The 17,279-nt window shown below is 40.8% G+C and overlaps 1 protein-coding gene across 1 annotated transcript in view; it reads right to left on the bottom strand.

Annotated features, from left to right (window-relative positions):
- Nucleotides 1–9,569: 9,569 nt before the first annotated feature.
- LOC140726959 (rho guanine nucleotide exchange factor 17-like) overlaps nt 9,570–17,279 on the bottom strand; it is a 474,355-nt gene continuing 466,645 nt past the window's right edge. The window contains 1 exon segment of the mRNA XM_073044006.1: nt 9,570–16,805. Within this exon segment, the coding sequence (XP_072900107.1) occupies nt 16,600–16,805 (206 nt within the window). The 3' untranslated portion in view covers nt 9,570–16,599.

Here is a 17,279-nt window from a genome sequence, read left to right as displayed (position 1 = left end):
CTGGAGTGCTCAACAGACGACAACAGAAAGGAAAAACCATAAGCCTGAAAAAAGCCATTGTTCTTAGTTCAAATCCATAAACACAGTACCTCGGTTACCTACTCCAACATCATCAAAAGAGGGACAACACTCGAACACAGAGGCCAACTCTCTGGGCACAGTGATAGGCTACACAGATTCCTTCTCCAGCAGTGACAGAGGGATCCCATCAACAATCAAAGGCAGGTAGTCACCGCTGAATCCTCACTCACCTTCTGCATTTGTCTCCACGTTTCAATCTTTCTTGTTGCTTTAATTGGCGAATAATAGAAGCTTTAATCAGCAAAATGGAGTTGAACATTAGCTCATGCACCATCTTATAGACTCACTTCTCAGAAATTTCTCAGAGACAGCAATCACTCAATTGATCTCCAAACTGTATATCAAAACAGTAGGTCACATTGAAGATGAAAAACAGGCTTTAAAGAAGTCAAATAAACTGTTTTGCGGTCTACCCAGAAGATGTCGACCGAGAGAGGGTTGAACACAGGTCCCATCTTGATTGGAGAAAAACCATTTGATGGTCAGTTGCATGTCTCCAGAAAGCACAAAGGAGTGGACACTTTCAATGGCTGGCAAAGGTCAAATGGAGGAATCCTGGAAAACAAACCTATCCCTTTGCTATCATCTCATCACACACGAGAAATATCACAAACCATCCTATATATACAAGGAGAGAAGCAAGTATAAGAATTGTAGTGAAGGATGCCATTGTTTTACTGAAGATGAGATTCTGCTGCTTTCATAAGATCATAAGACAATGGGGGCAAATAAGGCCATTCGGCCCTTCGAGTCTGCTCCACTGTTCGATTATGGCTGATTTGTTTTCCGTTTAAAACACAGTCTACAGTCCTTCTCCCCATTACCTGTGACACTCATACTAATTAAGTACCTATCAATCTCCATTTTAAATGTATCGAGTGACTTAGCCTTCACAGCATGGCCCAGTAAGCTAGGAACAGCAGCTAGTGGCAAAGGGAGACCAGTAAGGAGAACCAGAGTAACAAGAGATTCTGCAGATGCTGGAAATCCAGAGCAAAGCACACAAAATGCCTTAAGAACTCAGCAGGTCAGGTAACATCTATAGTGATCCCTCAGATCCTCTTAAACCTCCTCCCTCTCATCTTTTGATAAATTATTTTTTTATAAAGATTAGCTTCATTCGCCACATGTACATGGAAAAATTGAAACAGTTAAGTAAGTTGTTGGCGTCAACAACCTACACAGTCTGAATGTGTTCTGGGGCAGCTCGCTAGTTTTGCCAACGTAGAATGCCCCAAACTTACTAACCCTTACTAACTCAAACAACACACACAAAATGCTGGTGGAACACAGCAGGCCAGGCAGCATCTATAAGGAGAAGCACTGTCTACGTTTCGGGCTGAGACCCTTCATCATCTCACCTAGTCCCACCTATCTGCACTCAGCCCTCCATATCTTTCCTGTCCATATACCTATCCAATTTTTTTTTAAATGACAAAATTGAACCTGCCTCTACCACTTCTACTGGAAGCTCGTTCCACACAGCTACTACTCTCTGAGTAAAGAAGTTCCCCCTCGTGTTACCCCTGAACTTTTGCCTCTTAACTCTCAACTCATGTCCTCTTGTTTGAATCTCCCCTACTCTCAATGGCAAAAGCCTATCCACATCAACTCTATCTAACCCCCTCATAATTTTAAATACCTCTATCAAGTTACTCTCAACCTTCTACGCTCCAAAGAATAAAGACCTAACTTGTTCAACCTTGCTCTGTAACTTAGGTGCTGAAACCCAGGTAACATTCTTGTACTTGCTATATATAGGGCTGATAGGAACCCACATAAAAATTAGAGAAAATTAGGTAAAAATGTGTTAAAGATAGTACTGTGGTGAGCTGCACACAGAAGCATTCATTAATTGGCATGGCTCCTGTTGGAAGCCAATTGGAAAGTTTAGTTGTTGCATCGTTGTTACTGCTGGCCATGGAGAATGACATCAGGCCTCAAGTGAACTTGGCCACAGTAGGCATAAAATGGTGCCTTGGAAGTGAGGAACCTGTCGTGGACAAGCAGGACATGTGTGCGTGTCTGGGAATTTACCAAGCATGTGAAGATCTATCCTGATCTTGTATCGTATAGTGAGTAGCCTCAGGCCACACCACAGTGGGGGCTGATCAGTGGTCAAATATCATGGCATGAAGCTCAAAGGAGTCTGCAAACAGTGAAGGGATAGTAGCTGTGTGGGCAGGACTCTGATGGCCCTTTAACTGATATCTCACTGGTGACCTCAGTGCGATGAACACCTTGGGCCACTTTCCTAATGGCCTCACTTTGAGCTGGAAATGATTGCAAGCATGATTAACACAAATCAAATTACTTTATTCCCAATCTGCATTTGAGAAAAGGGTGCAAATGCATCCAATTTCCAAACTCTCGCCATCAACTGATGCCCTCAAGTGGCAGAATGACTACATTACAGAATGACTGTGTGTTTGGCATTTGTGGAAAAGCAAAACTGTTTCACAATTGCACCTCACAGGTTATGTAACACCTCATTTATTAGCTTCAGTTGTCCTACAATTATAAATGCTGGCATTGTGCTTTTTCCAGGAGATAAAGGAAAGCAAGACATGCATATTCTAAGCATATAAATCCATAAACTGGTTCCAGCTGTTTATATATTTTTAAAAAATTGGCCTATATATCCTGAATGTTCATAGCCACCTCCAAGGATCTCTACCTTGTAGAGGTAGAAAGGCTTGTGAGTTCCTGAGATCCCGATTGCGATGCCGTCTGGAATTTAGCCATCTGGTGCTTTGTGCCTGGCACGGTCACCCATGGTAGTAAGGTTAAGTGCAAAGAGCGGTCTAACCAAGACTTCAACAGTGGAGCTTCTTCTATACCTAATAAAGCCTATGTTTGTGGTCTCCTGCTTCTGTAGCCCATCCACTTTAAGGTTCACCATGTTTTGTGTTCAGAGATGCTCTTCCGCACAACACTGTTGTAACATGTGATTATTGGAAGTTAATGTCACCTTCTTGTCAGCTTGAACCAGTCTGGTCATTCTCCTCTGACCTCTCTCATTAACAAGATGTTTTCACCCAACTGCTGCTCACTGGATGTATTTTGTTTTATCTCTTCATTCTCTGTAAACTCTAGACTGTTGTGCATGAAAGCCCCAGGGGAACAGCCGTTCTGAGATGCTCAAACCACCCCATCTGGCACCAGCAATCTATTCCATGGTCAAAGACCCTTAGATCATATTTCTTCCCCTATTCTGATGTTTGGACTGAACAACAACTGAATTTTTTGACTATGTCTGCATGCTTTTATGCATTGAGTTGTTGCCACATGATGGGCTGATTAGATAATTGCATTAACGAGCAGGTATACAGGTGTACCTAATAAAATGGCCACTGAGTGTAAATCCAGCCACAGTGACCTTCCAAACGTTAAAAGTTTATTGTCAAATGTAGGAAATATTGAGTAAGATTGGTCAGTGAGTACTGTGATACTGTTGCAAAACGTGGTCAGTGTATTTTACAAACATTGTAGTTCCCTTAGATTCCAGCTTCCCCACTTTGTAAGACTCACACTTTCAAAGTACACTGTTGTCTACTCAGCACAAAGACTTCAAGAAATTTCTTCAACCATGGATCTTTGAATTCTGTATATAGGAGGTCTGTTTGAGCTCAAGTGCCACTGGTCCAAGATAGAGATTGATAGGTCAAAGTCAGAGTAAATTGATTATAAAAAGGTGTATGGTATATATCACCCTATACGACCTCGAGATTCGTTTCCTTTCAGACATTTATAGGAAAATCATGAAATACAATGGAATTTATGAAAAACTAAACATAAACAAAGACTGACAAACAGCCAATGTGCAAAAGAAAGCACATTGTGTGGATAAAAGATAAATAAAATAATACTGAGAACATGAAATATGGAGTCCATGAAAGTGAATGTGTAGTAAAGGAAACAAGGGATATACAGTAGAGTTAGTGGAGGAACATAGCACTGAGATAGAACATTAGCCATGATTTAAAGGAAATTAAGATTTGATATGAAGTTCCTTCTCATCTGCTGATTGCTGCTGCCATCAGGCAGATGGTACAGGTACCTCAGGACGCGCCAAACCAGGTTCAAGAATGGTCACTAGCTCTCAACCATCAGGCTCTTGAACAAAAGGGGATGGCTACACTCACTTAAGGACTCTTTTAACTTGTTATTTCATGTTCACTATTTATTTATTTTATATCTGCATTTGCAGTTTGTTTACAGTTTACAGATCCTGTTCTATAAGTTTGCTAAGTATGCCCACAGAAAAAGAATCTCAGGGTTGTATGTGGTGACATGTATGTACTCTGATAATAAGTTGTACTTTGAACTTTTGAACTTTGAAGATTTGTTTTGATTTCAGATTATCAAAGTCCTTTTTTTCAGTCTTCCCTCATTTTCACCTCACTTTGACAGAGTCACATTCTCTTAAAGTTTCTGTTCCGGGTTCCAGGCTGGTTTAGGGATGCTGGGGGTGGGGATGAGGGGAGCAGCGAGGCAGAGCAGTGCAATAGTCTAAACTTCAAATGTCACTACAGCATTAATGCCGAGAGGTTATTGAAATATCAGTGGCCATCTCCACACCCTGAAGTAACATGAGATCTCCAGGCTTGAAAGTAAATCATGGGAGTGTTTTTTAGGGGCACGGAGACAGAATGGAGCTGAAGGTTTCTTTTCCCGTCACTGTTTGTAAGGACTTTGTATTTTCTCCCCGTGACCACATGGGTTTCCTCTGGGTGCTCCAGTTTCTTCCCATTTTCCAAAGACAAACAAGATAGGGTTACTGAGTTGTGAGCATTCTGTGTTGGTGCTGGAAGCATGGTGGCACTTTCTGGCTGCCCAGCACAATCCCTGGTGATTTGATTTGACACAAATGACGCATTTCACACGGTTTCGATGTACAATGACAAATAAAGCTAATTTTTGTCTATCTTGAATAATTGCCCTATTTTCTCTGATCCTCATTTGAAAATTTCTGTTGAAACAACCAAACAGAAATTACGTAACGTTTGTAATTTATCAATGACATTAATTTCAAGTAATAAATGACTCTTTACCGATCTTATTTCTTATAATAGCACAACAAGTTATTGCAGCATAACTGAAAGGGAGCAGTTGGCCATGAATTCATAGTTGACATCTGAAAAGGGCTAAGCAAAGTGGTGACTGGTCCAGGCCATTTCCTCTCATAAGCTGCATCAGGTTTACTGTGACAGATGCAAACTTATTTACTCTGATATCTGGGCTGGGAAAGGAATTCAACACATGCCCAGCCATAAATCTAGACCAATTTGTTCTTGTGTTGGTGAAAAAGAGACTTATTTTTATAAAGAATAGTGTTTCAGGCAAATAATTGCAGCTTAACACAGAGAACAACACATGTGACTTCACATTATGAACAACAATGAGTTTTGAGACGATTTACTTCAGTGTCAGAAGTTTGGTATCCTGTGGTGAATGACTCACCTTCTGACTCCACACTCATTGCCTCCAAGGAATATGATGAAAAACATTCCATCGGCCCGGATAAATACATCTCCAGCATTAACTGAGAACCCCAAGTACATCTAGAGGATTTTCCCACCAGCCTAAAAATTCACCCTCTTCAACCGTGGACGGACACATGGCGGCTGCAGGGTGAAACATCTGCAAGACCCGCTGTCACGGCTCATCAGGTGTTATAATGCCTCAAAAGCCCGCCACTCCTTCCACCTGCGACAAAAAGTACATGGGAACACCACTGCATGCAAATTCCAGACAAATTGCAGACTATGCTAACTTATTAATATATCTTCACCGATGTTTCCAATGGTGGGAGAGTCTAGAACCAGAAGGCACAGGCTCACAATAGAAGGATGTCCCATTGCAACAGAGATGAGGAGGAATTTCTTTAGTCAGAGGGTGGTGAATCTATGGTGCATCCGTTTGTTGCCCCAGATTCCAACATCCGCAGTCTATTGTGTCTTCATTAAATAATTACCTATTTCTTAAAAAAATTATATGTGAGGCTGCATTGGCAATAATTCGGAAAATGTGTAACTCAGATGGTTGATGGTTGGATTGAGTTGTGCTCGGATTTTGGCAACTTACCTGCAAATGTTTCATCACCATACGAGGAGGCATTATCAGTGTGCTGTTGATTGTGATGTGTCCTCTGAATGCTTCGCCTTTATTTATTTATCAATCAGCTGATTGGTTGCCACTTTGGAAACTTATTTGTGATGAGGGGAGGAAATCTCATCGCTGATTGGCTGTGTAGTGAACGCTGTGTGTTGTCTGGAATTTTGCCCACATTGGTTCATAAATAGGGTAGAGGCCTGCATGCTTATTTACAGAATTGTTCAAAGAAATCCAAGCTTCTAAGAATTTCCTTGCATGCCGCATGTTTGCTTGTGCCATGACTTCCACTAATGCTCAGTCGAATTTGTGCCCCTCTCGTTCTTCATGGGTAGAGACTAGGGAGAGTTGGTCATGCGGTTTTACAGCCAGTTAAGGTTCATGGATCCTTGAGGATAGTTTTCTCTCAGTTTGGTCGAGGTAATATTTGCTGCTGTCCCCACATTAGATTTTGTAGAGCACTTTGGACACAAATTTGACTGGGCTTCCATGAGTTATGATGCTAGCAATCACATGGCATGCAAGGGAATTCCTAGACGCATGGTTTTCCACAAACAATTCTGTAAACAAGCATGTTGCCCCCAATCCTATTTATGAACCGATGTGGGCAAAATTCCAGACCACACACAGAATTCACCACACAACCAATCAGTGACAAGATTTCCTCGCACATCACAACTGAGTTTCCAAAATGGCAACCAATCAGCTGATTTATAAGTGTATAAAGGCCAAGCATTCAGAGGACACAACGCAATCAACAGCACACTGATGATGTCTCCTTGTATGGTGACAAAACGTTTGCACATAAGTTGCTAAGATCAGAGAACAGCTCAGCACAAACATATAGCTAGCTGCATGTTGAGTTTGAGAGGGTTGAGAGCTTCAAGTTCCTAGGAGTAAACATCACCTGTCCTGGTCCAACCACATTGATGTCATGGCTAAGAAAGCCTCAACAGCTTCTCTATCTTCTGAGGAGGCTAAAGGAATGTGACATGTCTCTGTCAACTCTTACCAACTTTAATTAATACACCATAGTAAGCATTCTGTCTGGATGTATGACAACTTGATATGGAAACTGTTCTGCACAAGACTGCAAGACACTGCAGGGAGTTTTGGACACAGCTCAGCACATCACAGGCACCAATCTCCCCTCTGTGGATTCTGTCTAAAGTACCAGGCATAAATCAAAGTCGTAGGCACTCAGCATTCTCTGACCATATGTCACCTCTTTCTAAAGATGTAATTCCACCTCTTACCAACAGGGTCACACTACTGCCTATGCCTTCCTGCCTGTCCTTGTGATACAGGGTGTGGCCTTAGATGTTGGGCTCCCAACTATCGCCTTCTTTTAACCACGGATCAGTGACGCCACAACACCATGCTGGCCAATCTCTAATTGCGCCATGGGTTTGTCCACCTTGTTGGAAATGCTACGCACATTTAAATACAGCATCTTCAGTCCTGCATTCTTTGCTCTTTTGACTTTTGCCTCCGTGGTACAATTTAAGTTCATTGCACTTTATTAACTTGGTTACAAACTTCACATCAGTTTGATAGATTTGTAGATAGTTCTTGCTATCTACAAACCAGTACATGGGGAATCTCAAAAGTGGGAATATTTAGTAGATTTTCTCTTTTATTAGTTTTGTTAAAATAGCAACTGCATGTTTTTTTTTCATGTTTAAAGATTTTATTGGTTACAGTTAACAAACCGAAGTTAGGGAAAATTTACAAGAATGTTGCCGGGTGTGGAAGACCTGAGTTATAAGGAAAGATTGAATAGGTTAGGACCAGATTGAGAGGAGATTTGATAGTATTATACTAAGTAATGAGGGGTGTAGGAAAGAGTAAACGAAGCAGGATTTTTCCACTGAGGTTGGGTGGGTCTACAACCAGAGGTCATGGGTTAAGAGTGAAAAGTGAAAAGTTTAAGGAGAACATGAGCAGAAAACCTTCACGCAGAGTCGTGAGTGTGGAACGAGCTGCCAGCGCAAGTGTTACCTGTGAGCTCAATTTCAACGTTTAAGAGAAGTTTGGATAGGTACATAGATGATAGGGATATGGAGGGCTCTGGTCTCAGTTTAGGTCAATGGGATTAGGCATTAAATGGTTCGGTATGTTTTGGATGGGCCAAATGGTCTGTTTCTGTGCTGTACTTTTCTATGACTCTATAAAGACAGCATCCACTCCGGACATTCCATTTTCCCTCTCCCATCGGACTGAGGATAGAAAAGCCTGAAAGCACATACCATCAGGCTCAGTGACAGCTTCTATCCATCATTTGAATGGACTCTTGTGCAATAAAATGGCCTCTTGTCCTCCCAATGCCTTGTTGTGGTCTTGCACTTCTTCATTTTACCTGCACTGCACCTTTTCGGCCCTCCAAGAGGACCACAACCTTGTCATTGGCTTTGGAGGCTTGCGTGCCTCAATGATTCAGAGAGCTGCTGGCTGGAGTCAGGGCCTTGTGCTTTGGCTCTTCGTAGGGTCATCCGTGCCAAGCAAGTCAAAGGGCAAAGGCCAGATTAAGAGTCCACTGGTCCCCCAGGTTTGGGGGTTCAGCTCAGGGCTGACAACCCTGACTGCTAAAACAAAATTGTTATGCAAACAGCAATGAAGAGTCCTTCTACATCTGAGTGTGACAGTGTTCCTGAGTGTCTACCCAGAACTTGCATAGAAACACAGAAAACCTACAGCACAATACAGGCCCTTTGGCCCACAATGCTGTGCTGATCATGTGCTTACTTTAGAAATTACTCGGGTTACCTATAGTCCTCTATTTTTCTGAGCTCCATGTATCTATCCAGGAGTCTCTTAAAAGACCCTATCGTATTTGCCTCCACCATCGTCGCCAGTAGCCCATTCCACACACTCACCACTCTCTGTGTAAAAAAACTTACCCCTGACATCTCCTCTGTACCTACTTCCAAGCACCTTAAAACTGTGCCCTCTCGTGCTAGCCATTTCAGCCCTGGGAAAAAGCCTCTGACTATCCACATGATCAATTCCTCTCATCATCTTGTACACCTCTATGACTGACAGTAGTGAAAATTGAGCTACAGATGTGATGGAGGAAGCCCTGATCTCTCCCAGAGACGGAGGACTTTCAATGCTGCCTTAAAGGCCAGCGCGTAATGGGCAGTAGGGAGAGCACTTTTTCTGGTAGCTTTTCCACTTTATTCTGCATTGTTATTACTTTACCTTAATCTACCTCAATGCACTGGGTAATGATCTGATCTGTATAAACCATATGCAAGACGATTTTTTTCACTGTATCTTGGTACACGTGACAATAAATCATTGCATTTCCTCCAAACATTCTTGTTTTTTATATATAAAATGCAGGTGGAAATAAAGCACACTTATACACAATGTAATTATCTGACACCAGTGAACTTTAATAACAAAGATCCCACAGTGACAAAACATAACAGGAATATGTGATAATCATGACAACCTCACTTGACTTGTAATGGTTCAGAATAAAAGTTTTCCAAGTACTGTAGTAGTTATAATTTAAATGCCCTGGTCCAACAATAATTGTACCAGTGAAACTTAAACGTATATAAAAATATGCAATTAAATTCATATCAACAATTAAAGACTGAGAACAGTATGTACAGAGGAGGAAATATATACCATTATTTACAATACTCAAGAGGTGGCTTCTCCCATTGCCCAAACAAACTGCAACCTGTAGAAACAAAATGTTCTTCACTTTCTGAATATGATTTTATATCATGTTTTATTTTACTTTTAGTTCTTGAACTCATAACAGGGTGAGTGAATGGAGTGTTAATTTCAGTACAGGCTGATAATTACAAAACAATACCCTAATATCAAATTGACACAACATTAAAGATACTGCTATCCTTTACAATCGGCCAACATAGAATGCTTTGTGGAGGAGTTAACACTTTTCATTTAATTGACACGTAAAATACTTGCAGCTGTAAGAAGAGAATGTGAAAGGAAACACTGTGAGGTGCTTTAGAGTAGAAGAGCCATCCTTTAACAGGAATTATTTATCATGCCTCATGCATCATGACTGACACTTGGTTCTAAAGGGACTCTGCCACTATGCAATGTGCTTTCTACATCCAAATGTCTGAACAATGGACGTCTTATGACTTAGAAACTAATAAAGCTGTCCTTCCCGGTGAGAGGTGAATGTTTGACCGCACCAGCAACAAACACCTCTACCCTGACAGTCTACTGTCGACTGGAGCATCCAAGTCACATCTTGCAATTTTTGACCACAGTACGAACTTAGTTTGCTCCCAATTACATTAAAGTCCCCACACACTGGACAAAGAAAAAATGTGTAAGTGTTTTATTTTAAATCTGAAGTGCTTCTTTCTCTCTTTACATCTTTTTTATTTCTTAAAAGTCTTCATTTTCCCCAATGATATGTGGCACTTAGTGAGATTTATTTTAATGTAGTGCATGCAAGATAGTATTTTTCATCATGATGAATACAGTTTGCGCTGGCCATCTGAAAGTGTCACAGTGGACGAGTAACTATTATTTGACTGTACACTCAGAGGGTGGGTATGCAATTCACGCCCCAGAAGGCGATAAGAGGTAACTTCTAAAAGTAATCAAAACTTTTAAAAACCAAAGACAGTTTCAGATTTATGTAAATATGCAGACATGAACCTAATGAGTTGGGATCTACCTATAGTCTTTATTTTGTCAAGAGTAAAGAAACTTTTGCATTTGTTGACTGGAGGAAGAGCTCTTCAAGATAAATGTATTTTTTTCTTTATGGAGATAGACTCAGAACACTAGCCTTCCCTAAACTACTTTCTCTCCCAAATCATTGCATGCCAAGGACTCACCTCCTACTTTCCACACTGAATTTTCACTTACCTACTTCCTACAGGTAACTTGCTTCTTAGAAAAAGGCTGATTCTTTCAGTTCTAAAATCGCTTTAAGCGGTGGCATACTTCAGTTGAGTATGTGCCAAAAAGCCTTCAAGGACAATATATCTTTCCAAAACGCTCTCTAGGCCACTTTCCTTTAGGGGAATTAATTTTTTCCAAATGTTCTAAATGCTCACTGGCTATATCTAAATCACAGATTTTAATGCAATCTGCAGTGAAGTACTCAATGTAGTTTTGAGCATCAAGCATCAACAGGGAGCACCATACTGCATTAGAGCTGGAGGACTCATTTGGTTTCCATGTCCAGAACTAATTGTGGAGTATGAACCTTTGTTTTGCCAGTTGCATTGTTTTCTTTGCAACTACTCTTATCAATCTGTATCTCGTACAACTTCTTTTCTCACAACTCTAGTCTACCTACTTAGCAAACGTACACAGTTGATTTTCTTAAACCATAACAGGTCATTGCTTCTTCTTAACCTTTGGACCTGTTTCACTGGCCACTATGATCTGCTCTCATTCAATGGACGACCATTGAACCTGCTCAGAAAGGACATTTAAAAAGGGTCACAGAAGCGGACCACAATCTTAAGGCTGTTCTACCATTTCTCCTCCACTGGCACATACTGCTTGACAAACTCACAAACGTTTGTAAAAAAGAATCGCATCTATTTTGGTCCCAAAAGTTTCACTTCTAGCTGAAACTCCACAGTAGAGTTTCCCTGTCATCTTTATGAGAAAACATGATTCTTAACTTTCCTTCTGATTTCAAGACAATTTTCTGGTGTTCTCCACTAGTCTGTCAAAATGTCCTATGGCTTTAATTGCTTCAGCCCACCTCCACATGTCCCCACCTTGTCTTCTCAAAAAGAGTACCTCTCTCCCTCCCTTTGGTGTACATATCTTCTTAGAAGTTTTAGAGATAGATATGTGAATCCCACAGAAACTGAGGCTTAGATAATTTAATCTCCAACAAACTTCTTAATTCTGATGCATGCCACACTTAGCACATCTACTGGCCCTCTGATTTTACATTCAATCAGTATTTCCCCTCTTTTGAACTTGAACCTTGCAAAGTTTTCTCTGCTCTGAACATCAGTTTCCGGCCCCCCTCCCCACCAATTCCTTTGGCACAAATGTGAAAAATTTAGAAATTAGACCAAAAATAAACTTCTTAATGATAAAATTGTTTTTCTTGCTTAAACGACAGGATCCTCTGAACACAATTACAACTGAAGCAATTCCCATTAATTTGTTGATCTATTTAATTGCACACCCAACATTAGTCTAGGCACTTTATAATTCACTGTTTGCACCAGGCAGTTTGAGCTCTGCCTCCACTAAATCAGTGACTTCAGAACTTTAGACTGACACAGTCTCCTTTGATCTCAGCACATTAAATATATTGAACTTTCTCCAAACTCCACACCACCTCAACCTTCTCAAGACATTTAAAAAGTCACAATATCATCCATCCACAGACCAATTAAAGCTTTCTACATGCCATGTAAACATTCTGGGAGGAAACATCAGCATCGTGAACAGACATTTGTGCAAACATTGCTTCACTGGCAGAGGAAACCCAAAGAGAAACAAGGCCAAGCAGTGTTCTGTACCGATTGGTTGACTGGGTTGAGTTTATTAGCAAACTCTTTATGACATATGACTGAAGAATGACATGAAGCTAGTGTTATAGTCGATAATACTACACTCATGCATTTTCCACAAGATCCCACCTGTTTCTTTGGAACTAATCACGGTGCTTTAAGAACAGAGTTGTATTATGTCTGGATGTCCTGAAACTGTTTTACATTAATGCAAAATGTGTGGAATAATTAGTCTAGCATCTACCAACAACCACTGCTCTTGAAACACACCCACTCAGCTATGGTTCAACAAGCATCACAAAGCAATGTTCAGGTATTTTCCAGTTCTAACCTTAAGCCTCAGATTTGTAAATGTAATTCAGAATTCCACCACATTCAGAGTTTAATTAGCAGTGCATTTTTTTGTCCCATTGATCACAAAAATTATGTCTCAAAACAATGGGGCTTTAATCAAGCTCAGAATATTCATAAGGCAATTTTATTTCTTGATTCAATCCTCATCATTTTTATGATGATGCTCTGTGAAAGGAGAATGGAATATGATGCAATTCTGAAAAGGCCAATACTTGCTGCATGCTACTCTTAGACTTGGCAACTCTGGAATTTCAAACTAACACTTTGAAAATTAAATCTGAGCTCGAGTCAAAATATTTCTGGGATTTGCTCTGTGCAAATTGAAGACTGAATTTTTGAAGCAGCGTTAATGCAGATAAGACAATTTTTTAAACATCAAAGCCCTCTGATCTTCAGTTGGCCGATCGCATATGCTACATAACAACAGAAAACAGCCTTTACAGATACCGGATACAACCTGGCTGTTCCAACCTTTACACAAGAAATTCTGCAGTTGCTGGACATCCAGAACAACACACAAAATGCCAGAGGGACTCAGCAGGCCAGGTAGCATTTATAAAAGGGAACAAACAGTCGATGTTCTGAGCCAAGACCCTTCACCAGTCCTGATGGAGGGTCTCGGCCTAAAAGATCGACTGTTTATTCTCCTCCATAGAAGCAGCGTGATCTGCTGAATTCCTCCAGCATTGTGTGTTTCCAGTGTTTGACATTGCCGAGCCAACAATCCAATCTTATTCTTTCCGGTGTAAAACACTTGATTCAATACCAAAAACCTTGTTGCAATGCTGCTGATTTACACCGTCACTTTTAGTTCACTGCAAAGCATTCCTCTGCTCTCTATGTCACTCAGTATAAAATTATCCCCTCACATTTAATACCTGCGTCCGGCTACTTTTATATAATTTTGGAAAGTAAACAGGGAAGAAAAGAACATACATTATGTACGTGTCTTCTATTCTTTGGCTTTTCATGATCAGCTAAGACCATTTGGCAGGAAATACTACATTCTGGGATGCAAAATTAAAACTGCTTATAAGGAACAAAAGTCAGATTTAATCAGTGAAGCAACTTTGGAGTAAGGAACATGAAACAACCTATAGCATTGTGACTGAAGTATAACACAAAAGGAATGATGTACCTACTGCTGGGCTACCAGTACCTGTATTGTGCTACATGTAATCAAAGATACGCTCCACAATTGTGCTGTTCATCGGCACATAGTACAGGCTACGTGCACTCTGTAATCGAAATCTAAAACATAACGTACTTGGCAGGTGGGAGTGGAAATGAGTGGAGCATTGTGGAAGGGCTGTTGGCGGAGGGATAGGGGTGATAGATGCGGAGTGCCACATCAGAAGCACAGTTATTTACAACTGTTAACCCTATTTTTTTGCAATTTATCTTTTCAAGGGGTAATTACTGGGTGAAAGCCCAGCAGCAGAAGACTTAATTATATACCACACATCTAAAAGTCTTCAGATCCAAATCACCGAATACAAATAAACAGATATTAAAGCTAAATTATTGACTTCACAACCCAGGCGTCAAGCTTCGGTGTGTGAGAGGGAACTAAAGAACAACATTTATCTTAATGTCATTGCTCTCAGATGAGTATGTGGGGTTGTGATAGACTCGGAAAGGATTGCCAAGAAACAAGACAAAAATCAAAGGCACTTTGACAGCAGATATGAAGTCAAAGTTTCTACTTGTGACACCTTGGAATCTCTTTATCTCTGATTCTCAATGTCTTCATCTTACAATGACATTAATGAAACAAACTTTGTGATGTTTCCTATTGAATTATTAAAATGGAAATCTGATACATCTGGTCAGAAACTTTAAAGACAGTTTGTAAAGTTTTGGATGTTCACCTAATTATTAATTGTTCTGGAATTTCCGAAACATCTTCTGCATTTGTGTTGATTTAAGGCCCAATACTACACAATGTTCCTGCTGATTTATTAGAGTTAGCAAGGATGGGGAGTGCAGATGAAGTGCATGAGGAACTAGGAGTACAGTATTCGTGGAAAATTGTGTTCGGTTAACTGAGACTGAGGTCCAGGTAATTCAGTAAAACATATTCAGTCATCCTTCCTTTAACAAAATCTCACCACATAGAATGAACAACTAGATTAAGCCACAAAATGTAAAACAAACTTTGTCAAATTTCTAGAGATATTAAAAAAAAAAGATAAATGTATAAATTAAGTGCTGTGGAAGATAACTAAGTTAAAATAAACATAAATACTGTACAGGAGGACCAATATCAGTTCCCCTTCTGGATTTACTGTCCAAAAGGTAGCTTCGACTATAACTGCGGCCTTTGGCAGATTGAGGTTTTTATGTGGCACTGATTAACCGGTGCTTCCTACAGAATCTCCAAATGTCCTCTGGTTAAATGCTTCTGAAAAGTGATGGTCCTCCGTGATCTTGGCCACATATTGCACATAGTCATTTCACACGCGCGCTCTGGTTTCTATATAAACTGGCTCCATTCTACAAAAAGGCAGTAGAACACAACCAAGTGCGTGCACGCGCACACACACTCACATACACACATACACACACACTCTCACACTCACACTACTGGAACGTTGTAGCTGTTGGTACGTAATGAGGTACATACAATGCAATTCATCAGTCCTCTGACTGGAAGCAAAAGTACATGGAAATTTGTGTGGTGTCCAAAAGGAATTAATACTACAATCATGATTCTCTCTCATGCAGATTCACTGAGGATGATGTCCACAAAAGTTTGTCAGGTGTTTAAGTACGTACAGATATGCCAAGATGCACTCCACTTTGTGGTTCATAACAACATGACACATTTGACCGAGGTCTGATTTCTGAAAGGCCTCTTCATTTCAAACACCACAATAAACAGAATTCCACTGTCACAATATCCATGCAGACCACCAGGATTTTCTTCGATAGGTTCCCACAGATGAAGATCTCATTGGAAATTATTACTTGGTGGTTACTTGAAGCACAATCACGGTGTCGTCAGCTTGAAGCACAGATGAGGATTCCTCATGATTGCTGCCACAAGGAAACTGTCAGACTTTAGGGAACAGAGGTTGAAGATAAAGAAGGTATCTCCTGTCACGAATGAAGACATCCTGTGCAAAGCGTGATTCCCACAATCTCCTGCCTTCTTTTTTCGATCAGCTTCTGGTGACACATTGTCTCTTTCCTTGGACCTAAGCTCAGTGACATTCTTTTCATTAATGGGAAGCCTCAATTATCACAGGTTGATTATCTTTGCTCATTCCACTGCGCCTTAATAAAGTAAAACACAACAATGTACCATTTTGTATCAATGGAACACTGATATGGGCGGGAAAGAAAATAACATCACAACCAAAATTTGGCGTCGATCACCTCACAGAATTGCAGATACGTCTTAAGACTGCTGATCATTCATTTTGGGTTCCTGCTTGTGTACAGTAAAGGGCAAACAATGCATACAGAGACTAAATGCCCAAGCATTAGACAAAGCACACTAGGAGACAAACAAAAACAGTAGTCTTGTAACCAGGGATTTGCTTCACTGCTCTCAAACGCGCCACAGAAGCAGATGGTTGGTGCTATCGTCTCGGCCCACAGTCTCACTGCTGTTGGTAAGCCGGAAGTCTTCATACCCATCTCCTCCGCTGATCACCAGCATGTTGGTCTTGAGTGGGATAATGGCAGACGATCGTCGTCTCGCCAAGTCCCGCTTCTGTGGACCAGCCAGCCTTTCTCCACCCGTGCTTGGCCGACCTGAAGGGATAAGAAGACGGTCGGAATTCACTCAGAAATGCAAATCAACCATGTTACGTGTGCCTTAAGAAAAACCTACCTCAAAAGTCAGAATTAATGTGCCAAAAATGAAATAATTATGTTTATATCTACCTAGCAATCTAACAGTTCACACTGAACAGGAAAAGAAATTACACATTTTGAACAACATACATAAAATGCCTGAAGAACTCAGCAGGTCAGGTAGTATCTATGGAAATGAATAAACGGTTGACATTTTGGGCCGTGACCCTTCATCAGGACTGAAAAGGAAAGAGGAAGAAGCCAGAATAAGAAGGGGGGTGAGGGGAGGAGTACAAGTTGGCAGGGGGTAGCTGAGATCAGATGAGAAGGATGGTAGGTGAGTGAGGGAAGGGGGTGAAATGAGAAGCTGTGAGGCGATAGGTGGAAAAGGTAAAGGGCTGAAGAAGAAGGAACCTGATAGGAGAGGAGAGC

Source organism: Hemitrygon akajei, chromosome 4 (assembly GCF_048418815.1).
Source record: "Hemitrygon akajei chromosome 4, sHemAka1.3, whole genome shotgun sequence".
NCBI classification, from domain to species: Eukaryota; Metazoa; Chordata; class Chondrichthyes; order Myliobatiformes; family Dasyatidae; genus Hemitrygon; species Hemitrygon akajei.
Note: the sequence above shows the minus strand (reverse complement) of the source record. Positions and strands in the feature narration are given on the sequence as shown.